At 35.4% G+C, this 11,128-nt stretch overlaps 1 protein-coding gene across 1 annotated transcript; it reads right to left on the bottom strand.

The window, feature by feature from the left end:
* Positions 1 to 5,564: 5,564 nt before the first annotated feature.
* Positions 5,565 to 8,218, bottom strand: LOC141347429 (uncharacterized). The gene is made up of 2 exons (XM_073852451.1): positions 8,137 to 8,218; positions 5,565 to 7,804 (listed from the first exon to the last, which is right to left on the bottom strand). The coding sequence occupies exons 1-2, from the start codon at positions 8,142 to 8,144 to the stop codon at positions 5,572 to 5,574; spliced, it is 2,241 nt and encodes a 746-aa protein (XP_073708552.1). The 5' UTR covers positions 8,145 to 8,218; the 3' UTR covers positions 5,565 to 5,571.
* Between the last annotated feature and the right edge of the window lie 2,910 nt (positions 8,219 to 11,128).

Below are 11,128 nucleotides of genomic sequence, written 5' to 3'. Positions count from 1 at the left end.
ACAGGTTCCAAAAAAATAACTGTTTCCAACACTGACAATAAATCAGCATATTAGAATGATTTCTGAAGGATCATGTGACACTGAAACCTGGAGTAATGATGCTGAAAATTTAGCTTTGTGTCACAGGAACAAATACAATTTCAAAATATATTTACATAGAAAACAGTTATTTTAAATTGAAATTTTATTTCACAATATTACAGTTTTTTCTGCATTTTTGATCAAATAAACGCATCATAAAAATGTCTTTTAAAAACCATTAAAAATCAGCAGTGTACTTTTTAATAAATTTTTGATGGGGGGGGGGAAAGGAAATGTAACTGCTAAGCAAATGGACATAAGAATATCTGTCAAATATATATTTTTCCTAACCATACAGTCTTCAAGTAAATGATTTCTAATTTAAAGATGTTTATATATTTGTATTAGAAAACAAAAATACAGAGATGGATTAATTTTTGTTTAATGCGTGCAACATTTAATTCCATGACTTATGAATTTAAGACTTTCTGCTCTGATTTATGACTTTTTAAAGGCCTACACTGCGGAAAAGCGAATTAAGACTTTTTAAGGCCTGACCCGCAGAAACCCTGATTACAAGTCTGCTAGTGCCATTTCCAAATGACCACCTCCTTCATCTTATTCCTGCCCACAAAATCATTCTGACCACACATTTTATGTTCTGACCCCAGAGTTACAATACAATAGACTTCAAAACGAGCCTTCTTATCCCAGATCAGAGCTTCTGCTTCAGTCATGCTCTGAGGGGCTGTCACTGGTGATGTACTGCCGTGAAGCCTGCACCCTGACCCCACATAACAAGTACATTAACCTCTTCAGAGATGCACCACTCCAGCCCTAAAAACTCTGACCCTAAAGCCCCTCTCGTGGCCACGGGAGGTCCCTCTATTCCCCTCTACACTCTGCATGATCACTGCATTGTCTGTCCCTGTTCTTTGTGTACGTTGCCAAATAACGTTCCTCTAGTTCTCTATGATAGTTCCCCCCTTCCCCCCCTCTCGCGACACAGGGAGAGAGCGCTCTGTTGTGCCCAGCGTGAGTGCTCTCTCAGCAGGATGGTGAGGGCAGCTCGACTGGGGTCTGCAGGTACTTTTCATCCCGCCTGGCAGGCGAGTCTCAGCGCCCTGCTGCTGGAAATTAGTCGTCGACTGGCCTCTCTTTCTGCTGGTGTCAGACATGGGCCCCTGATGAGAGATTTGTTGATATGATAACTTGATTAGGCCTCGGGCATGGTGGTGTAGAACGAGAGAGACATTGCTCTTCCTCCTTAACCTCTCCTCAGGAGACTGCAATTAGGCTTGGTAATTGGTTAATTGGGCAGACTGTTTCAAATACACATCTTTTTTGGGTTTGTTTCTTCCTTTGCCCTTGGGAAACATATGATAAGTTTAAACTTTTGAATTTATTCAACGTGCTTGTGTTGTAATGTTTTTTTCTTCAGTTGTTCAATGTTATCTTAAGGCCTGGTTACACCAAGCATGATAACTATAATCATAACTATCAAGTTTTACTAATCATTCAAATTCTATGAGAATAAGGAAGGCCACATCACAACTATAATGACAATGACGCAGTGCAACAATGTCATTGGAATCACTTTTCAGCTGATGAATGTAAAAACATTAACAGCTTTATGAGCATTTATAGTGGAAGACGACATAACTGCAGATCAGCATGTACTTATAATAAACAGAACATTACTGTGTGTTGGTATGCTGATATAATCATCATAGTTGTTTTAGTTCTTCATGTGATTGGGCTAAATAATCAAAAGATTGTTGAAAATAAATTTTAATTTTACTAAACTAAACTAAAAAAGGAGAACACAAAAATCAAAGCAAACAAAGTCTTTAAAATCCTAGTTATCACACGGATCCTTTTTGACTATTTGGAATTCCTCCTGAGAGATTCTGAGGGCTTCATTCCTTTCCTTTAACTCTAAACCTCAGAAATAATTCAATTAATCAATTTATGTTTTGCATCTGAAATGCTTCTTTGTCAATGTGATTTGCATCATAAAAACTAAACTCTAATGCAGCTGAGAGTTTAAAGCTTTTTTTCCCCTTTTCATTTCATTTCACCATGGCTAGATAAAATATATGCATTATATAGCCATCACCATGGCTGCAAAATACCACCATACATCACCATGGCAATTCTATATGGTCTCTCTGGAACTGGAACAGCGTCAATGAATGTAACGTTGTTTCTCTTGGTCTATGAGAACTCATGGCTGTGATTACACTCTCAAATATAAAATATTTAGTACCACCTCAGAGGACAGGCAGCTGTCTTAAGCACAGTACAAATCTAAATAAAACAGTTATTTTGTTTTTCCGTGTCAAGGGTAAATCAGAAATTAATTTTAAATGTATTTAAAGCACTTAAATAGCTCAAAACAAGTCACCAGTTAATAGTCCATTCAAGTATAAACAGAAAAGTATGAAGACTAAACATGGTGGCGTTCCGTCCATATAAGCTGCGAATGCTCCACATACCCAGGCCGTCTGAAAAAAATAGTTCACATGATTATAAGCTGATCCCTTTTGTATTTGAGATGTAACTTAAGCTTAATAAAGAGTTGGGAATAGTACGTCAAATTATTTATTTGACAAACAACGGTAATTTTCTGTAAATCTACGTCAGTTACGGAAGCTTCCGGGTAGACCGATTCTCCGCAGCTTTCTCGTCTCCGCTCTATTGCTACGACTTCATGCGCGTTCTCGGTGTTGTGCTGGCATTTGCGTGATTTCATGTGCGAGGTACGCTCATCCAAGCAAGCACCCAATCTCAATTGCCGAAAATCACTTTGTGTTTGTTGCAAAATTAACTCGATAAATCAAATGAATAAACATCGTAACTGTATATTTTAATGCTTTCTCAAGCAAAGCAAATTTTAAAAGTCAACTGAAAACATATCATAGCCTATAGGTTATTGTCAACATGCCTAAATGGTCAATTTAAAAAAGTATAAAATGTATATAAAATGTTTAAAATAATAACAGACATTAGGGAAAAAGGAAATAATAAAATTTGATTTCTTCTCGGATTTTATTGTTGTTTGCATGGTTACTTGGCAATATTTTAAAGATAGGCTATTATTTTTGGCATTTGCATGGTCGTAGTATCACCCGGGTGGGAATTGTAAATCCTATTCACTGAGAATTAATTTAAAAATAGAAAAAAGTTTTTCTAGCATGAAAAAACTATGGATGAACCTGAAACGATAGAAGAAGGATTGGAGATTAAATTAATTTACAAATAAGGTAATGTGCATACTTTTAAATCGACACCTGCCACGGTGTTTTCCCCCTTGAGTTTGTCCTTAAAGCCAATGAAAAAGTCACTGCTCGCTACTGATGCATACATGCATAAACATACAATGAATCACTCAAAACCCAATTTTGGTCAAACACTTTTCTATTTCTAGCTATATATTTGGGGTTTTTATACTTCCTCAACAACTTTATTAATAGAGTTGTTATGAATTCAATGTTCCTCACGTCTGAATCACTGGCTTACATTCAGTAATGAAGCATAGTGCATTTGCAAACAAGTTTTGTTGCAGTTGTATGAGTACGGCTACTCGTCTCACATCCAGAGATTCACTTTTTTTATATAGGCCTACTTCAAATGTTTAGTCAGACAGGTGTTGAATTTGCTTTGTAAGATGATGGCATGGCTTTCCCCTCTTAGTTTCTGTACTATTTTTTAATTTAAGTTTTAGCTTTAAATGATTGGATTAAATAAACGAGTAATAGAAGTGATGATGGCAGTCGTTGTGTCGAAGCTGTGGTGAAAAACCAAACATTTAGGCTAACAACCGCCAATGTTTACAATTCCACTGTTTATACCAGGGTTCCCCAAATCTTACCCTGGAGGTCCAATGCGCTGCAGAGTTTAGCTCCAACCCTGATCACACTCACCTACCTGTTATTCTCTAATGATCCTGAAGACCTTGATTAGCATGCTCAGGTGTGTTTGATTAGGGTAAGAGCTAAACTCTGCAGGAAAATGGATCTCGAGGTCCAGATTTGATGATCCCTGGTTTATACACAAATGGACATTTGGTCAGCTCGCCATCTAGTGGTGCGGTAGATAAAGCATTATTGGAATATACCTTTACCACAAAAAGCGTAGGCCTATACCTCTTTATTTTCTTTCCGTTAAGTCAGTCTAATTTTCATTAGTCTTAATCAAAGATTGCAAGGATTGCAAGACAACTAGTGCATTAGAACTACAGGTTGGAGTTTGTGTGTTTTCTGTTTGTGCTCCACTGTAAAATATGTACACTACACGCTTAAAGACCCAGATTGTTATGTTTTTTCCACACTTAATTTTGATACATAAAAAGGATAGAATGTGAGTTTATGAATCACTGTTTGTACGAGAGGTACCGCAAATTATTGGACAAAACTAAATAAATATGGCTGCACTGACATCTAGTGCTTAACATTGGGAAAGACATGCATTCATATCTGTTTTAAAGAAAGATTTTTCCTCCTGACTAAAAATGAGACAGAGTGCCTGAAAATTCGCCCTAGAAAATATTTCCATGATAATTTGTAGAATAATTCAGTTTTCAGTTCCATTCACATGCATAAATTTGCAATTGCAATGAAAGGGTATTTAATACTTAATGCTGAAAAAGATTTAGTATACAATTAATAAGTATACAGCTAGACAAATATTTAAATTCTGTGTAAATGAGGCCTATGATGAATAACAATCTGAATTAGCCTCTTGTTTTTATGACCCACCCCAAAAGCATCTGGTAACAATAGCATTCTTTTGCTCTCTAATACTATGTGAACAAAGACTTACGCCTACATAGCTTTTCTTCTAAGGATAATTAATCAAGACTGCTGACATTTGATAAATGAATTGCAAATTATTGTTTGATAGTAGCCAACAGATGCCCCAACCTGCAGCACAACAGTTGTGAGTGACCTAACTCACAAGAAACCCTTTTCAGATTACCCTTTCCGAAGAAATGTAAACATGTTACGTCACATATTAATTGCTAGATGAATTTACAATGACTTTTTAGGTAAAAAATACAAATATAAAACGGCTCAAAAAGTATGTTTGTGCTCCATTGTAACTGTAAGTTTGGACACGCTTAAAGAGATCATCCAAAAATGAAAACTCTGTCATCATTTACAGTACTCACCCTCATAAGACTTTGGTTTATCTTCAAAACACACATTAACATATATTTAATAAAACCTGAGAGGTATCTGTTCCTCTATTGAAAGTCCAGGGAACAAAAATGTAAAAGATGCAAAAAGGTTTAATCCAAGTCTTGTGCATAGATATGATCGCTCTTCACTTAAATTGTTATCCTGGTAACATATTATTATATAATGTATACATTGTATATACTAATTATGCAATTATAGAGAATTGTGGACTCTTCTGTACATGGCCATGAAATGAAAGCATAAAGTGTCAATTATTTATGTAGTTTGGGAAATCATTCCTTTGAGGAATAGTCAACTATATATATATATATATATATATATATATATATATATATATATATATAAATCAAAGAGCTACAGTCTCGGTCTCATCAACTGGTCTGAGTACAATAGACTTAGTATAGGAGAAGTGAGTCAAATTGACCTGGGTGTGCAGTCTCTCCCTTTGCTCCAGAGAGCAGTATAATGTATAAGTGAATTTGGCCAGCACCAGAGTACAACAGATTTCCACCAGCATCATTGTAGTATAATATATCATCAGTTCCTTGCACGATGAGTACTTGTTGTGTTGTCTATGTTGTGTTGATAGAGGGGGCTGAGAAGAGCCGGTACAGATGAAACTACTATGAGTGGTAAGAAAAGGTGTTGTTTTTCTTGCAGTCGTGCTGGGTGGTAAGGTAGTTGCTGTTGTCTTTTGAGTTGTAATAGTGGTGGGGATTAATACAATTGTAGTCGCTGCAGTTGTCGCAATTGTTGTTTGGATTGTAGATGTTGATGTGGTGGGAATCAATGTAGTCGTCACATGGGCAGTTGTTGATGGTATCATGGTTGTAGAAGTGGTGGTCGCTGAAGTTGTTGTTTGTACTGTCGTTGTTGATGTGGTGGGAATCAACGTAGTTGTCAGGTGGGTAGTTGTTGGTTGTAGTGTAGTTGTTGATACTGTGGTTGGGACTGTTGTGGTTGTTGGAGTTGTAGTTGTCGCAGTGGTGGTAGGTAGCGTAGTTGTAGTTGGTAGCAAAGTTGTGAGTTGAGTAGTTGGTGCTGTGGTGGTTGTCTGTGTTGTAGTTGGTAGAGTTGTTGTTGGAGTAGTTGTGGTTGTCATCTGTAAAGTAGTAGTAGTTGTAGGCTCTGCTGTCGTTGAGGTTAACTTAGTTGTTGAAGCAGTTGTGGTGTGCAGTGTGGTCATGGGAACGGTACTTGTAAGGAGAGGGGTGGTAGTTGGTCGAGTTGTGAGGCATATTAATTGTTCTTCTGTTAAAGAGGTGATTGATTGATTTTGCAGATTTGTCGGAGAATCACAAACTTCTGGAGGTTTTGATTTAATTTTGTCTTCATTGTTCGTCATCCATTCAAAGAGTGGCAGCAGGTTACAGTCACACTGCCATGGGTTCTTGTTTAGGTACAGTCTACTGAGTTTTGGAAGAGCATCAAAAACATCACCAGGAAGTCTTCGTAGTTTATTATTTCCCAGTTTGAGCACTGAAAGAGACTGAAGTTTTTCAAAGCCGTCTTGGTTTAATGACTCGATATTGTTATTTTGAAGATTCAGCTCAGTCAACTTTTCAAGACCTTCAAAAAAGTCTGCAGACATTGTTGAAAAGTGGTTTGAGGAAAGGTCTAACTTCTTGAGCTTCTTAAGTGGACTGAAAACTCCAGGTGGTATCTGAGTGAGATTGTTATTGCTTAGATTTATCTCAGTTAGTTTAGGCAGTTCTCCAAAAAGGACGTTGGGAAGACCGGTGAGTTGATTGTTTTGCAGAGTAAGAAACATTAATGAAGAGAAACCAACAAATAGATCTTGATGCAGTTCTGTTAAAAGATTATGGTCCAAATAGAGTTTTTTTAATTTACTTTTGTGTGGAAATAAATTTGGTTGTATAAAGGTGATTTGGTTGTTATTCAAGCCTATCTCTGTCAAATCCTGGAGATTATCAAAAATCCCATCAGGTAGAGCCGTCAACTGGTTCTCATAAAGCCTGAAAGTTTTTAAGCTCTTAAGTTTGGAAAAAAGAGATGTTGATACAGAACTAAGGTTGTTTTTTGCAAGATGTAGTGTTGAGAGACTCTCTAAATTGTCAAATGTCCCCTCCTCAATAGAGCTGATCTCATTCATATGGAGATGTAATTCCAAAAGCTTTTTTAAATCATCAAATAATCCCTTTTCAAGGCTACGGATTTGGTTATTTTTCAAAACAAGTCTTTGAAGGTTCTTGAGATCTTTAAAAACACCCAGAGGTAATGATGTCACGTTTGTGCCAGATATCTCAATGGTCGTGATATCAGGTAAACCCTCAAAGGCTCCAGCCTCTACAGAGTGAGTTGAAGTACCGAGAAATTCAATTTTCTTGATTTGAGGGTTTTTAGAAAAAACTCCTTTTGGTATCACAGCAATCTGACTGTTTACAAAAAATATTTCATCGGCTCCATCTTTGAATTTTTCAGGGATTGCTGTCACCGTTTTGTCATACACGTCTTTGTTTTTGCAATCATCAGGTGCTTGACATATATCGACAGTGCAGCTCCAGTGCAGGTGCACAAGTATGTAAAAAAATACTAGCGCAATTTTTAAATGCATATGCCTGTTGAGGAAAAAAATAAATAAATAAGCAAACTGAGGTCCCCCAACTTACTAATAATAAAAGTCTTTGTATCTTGTGCATACTTCAGTGCAAGTAATTGTATTTGCACAAATGCACAAAATCAAAATTATTTTGACAAATGAATAATTGATTAACAAATAATAAAAATTAAATAATAGTGAGCTTGACACAGAGCTCAAAGAAGTTTGCACTGTATTTTATACGGATAAATTTTTTCCTCTCCTCCACAATACTAAAAACTAGCAAGCAGTTTTTTCCTGTTATGTTCCTGACCAGCATTTGTCACATTAAATGTAAATAATTTCCCTTACCTGCTCATCTCAGTTGTAGTTCAATGACCATTCATGATGATGTTCGTAAAAGCAAATACAAGTATGTAGTGCACTACTCTTATCTACATATCCCAAGTGTTTACTGCATGCCGGAAAGTCAGAAAAAAAGGGCGTGGACAGTTTGTTTTCTGTTTGAAGAGATAAGAAAAAAAAATTGCATCCATACTTTAAAAAATGATCATAAAGTACACATTTCTCATATTTAACAAATATCAGGTGCAATAAATAAAGGTCCTCTAATTGTTGTAGTATTTCACAAACAAAAACATTTTAAAGATCTAAATTAAATGTTAGCCTCATAATACCACATTGTTATAGTTTTTCTTGATTGCTAGCACACAATTCATGAAACAATTCACCATTTTCTCACAAATATAAACACAATTTCAAAACTACACAACAACTTGTACTAACCTCAAACTTTCAGATGATCAAAATCAAATTGTTTAGTCAAAAACATATCCTCATTTGTCAGAATCAAACTAGATGACAAAAAGCCTTAGATGATAAACCTGACAAATTAACTTGCTATATTTTACTGTCTCGAGAATAATAGTGAGATCAATTCAAAACACTGTTACAAAAATCTCCTTTTGGGAATCAGGAGTTAGTGCAAGTCAATGTTTAGAGTATACTACATAAATAGAGGGGTGTAGATACATTGAAATTTAGTAGGTTTAAGAAAAGTTTATTTTCATTACACTACTGTAAAGGGATCTTGCCGTAGCTGAAAAGCACTAGAAAGTTCAAATACCAAATTGAATATGAGCTCTGTATATGCATGCACAATACAGTGTACTGCCAATTACACTCCAGCAAGTAAATAAATAATTAAATAAATTCTTAAACATATTTTTTTTAAGGAACAAATGTCCTTTAATCCCTTCCCCTTCATTTTTCTTTTCCTCTCCTCATGTTCTTTGTCTCCCACTAGCAGGATTCATTTTCCAAACTCATAATCACCTGTGCTCCTATTTATATTATCCTGAAATTCTGACTGGCGTGTTATCAGTTTTGCTACTTAATGTTCGGCCGTGGATAAATGTACACTATTTGAGTTTATGTTGTGATGCTTGAGGTAATTATATTGTGTACTGGGTATTCTGAATGAGTTGCATGTTTGCAAACCTATGCAAAACAAGGGCATTTTTGCTTGGGTTTTGCAGAAAACATTGGACTGTGTGTAAAAATAGGTGAAATATGTTAAAAGTTTTGAGAAATTAATGTTAAAATTTTCGAGAACTGTATGAATGGTTTGGGAGATTGTGCCAAATAAATCAGTTATAGTGTTAGAAATCAAGAAAAACTGTATAATGTCCAAATTAGATAAACAGAATGAGAAATAATATTGGCAAAGCAGATTTAGTTGTGTAGTACATAGATGGATTATAAAGTAAGTGTTCAAATTACTTTGCAGTGAAACAAACGTGCCGAAATGATTATCGTATCAAGCTGTAACACCCTGATGGTTCATGGCTTATCTTTAATATTTATATATAGAAAGTCTTGCTTACTATTTAAAAGTGGTTTTGTTATGAGGAAAAACATGTTTAATACACAACTGCAAAAAGTGCATAACATTCGACAGTGACAAGAAAGGAAATCACAGTACATTTCTTCTTTTGTGACAACATTCATGAGGTTATGATCATCAAATCATGTCTAATAGTAATGCTTTTCATTTTTCAATAAAAAAAGACAGTAAGCCCAATTTTGTATTATGTATTTATTTTATTTCTTTTCAGAAAGAAAGAAAGAAAGAAAGAACCAAAGAACGAAAGAAAATATCCACAACAAACTTTTGTTGAAATTAATTTTGCCCATTAACAGAAAAATAATTTTCTTCATAAATGCAAAGTTCTGTCATTAATCTCTAGATGGCACAGACTGATGGGTCATTACAGTTTTTATGATTTGCTAAAACACATAAAAAAAAAAAAAAACATCCCTCATTTTCTCAAAACCTCTTACAGAAAAATCCAAATGTTCAAACTAAATTCACAGAACCCCTGACTCTTCTTGCAAAATCAAACAATCATTTAAAAATCATATCACATATACTCACAATCAAACAAAGCTTTCAAATCATACACACATTAGTCAATAATATACACACTACAGATCATTCATTAGACACAAAATTAAAAAATGGGGGAAAAAAAAGTGTCCAGTGCATGCAGTTACAATTTTTTTTTACTGTGTATAGTAATCATTTAGCAATAAAAAAGAAAATCATACACACACTCAAAAGAAATCACACCTAAGTTTGGCGAATATACCAACAAACCAATCACATCAGCAAAAACCCTTCTGGTGTAGCAGATCCAGCCTTGACAAGAAAGCACTTCTATGCCACCACAGGCCAGTTCTTTCACCCTAACACAGTAATCTTGCAGATCTACACAATAATATATTGAAATGACCAAAATACTGTGTAAAAAATATAGTGTAAAAAATAAAAATCCAGTGTATTCTTCTTTAGAACTTTCCAACTGATTATGGTGGGGTTTAGTGTTTTAGCAAATGTGAAAAACTGTAATGCAAACTGATGATATTCGCAGTGTTAAACTATTAGGTAAAAGCTGTTTGATTCATGTTGCACACACAGACAAGAAACTTGCTGCTTTACATCTAAATGGCTGGTTAGCATTCACTAGAGCATGCTTTCAGAGTTACTCTGACACTCTCCACCTTCCCCAGCTCCACCTGCATAGATCTGCTATAGGTTATTATATATGCTATTTGTGCAGCAGTATGTCTTAAATGCTCACAGCACTGCATCTGCATATGCATTGGCAGTAGCAAGTTCTTGCACTTGCTTTGCAGCAGCAGCAGCAATAATCTACAACAACAGCAATAACCAACAGCAGCAGCAATTCAGCACCAAAGCAGATCTATTCCACCAAGACCAAATACATTAACATTGTCATATCCATTACCATGCAAAAACCTTAGAGAGTTATGTTAGAAA

Source organism: Garra rufa, chromosome 12 (genome assembly GCF_049309525.1).
Source record: "Garra rufa chromosome 12, GarRuf1.0, whole genome shotgun sequence".
Classification (NCBI taxonomy): Eukaryota; Metazoa; Chordata; class Actinopteri; order Cypriniformes; family Cyprinidae; genus Garra; species Garra rufa.
Note: the sequence above shows the minus strand (reverse complement) of the source record. Positions and strands in the feature narration are given on the sequence as shown.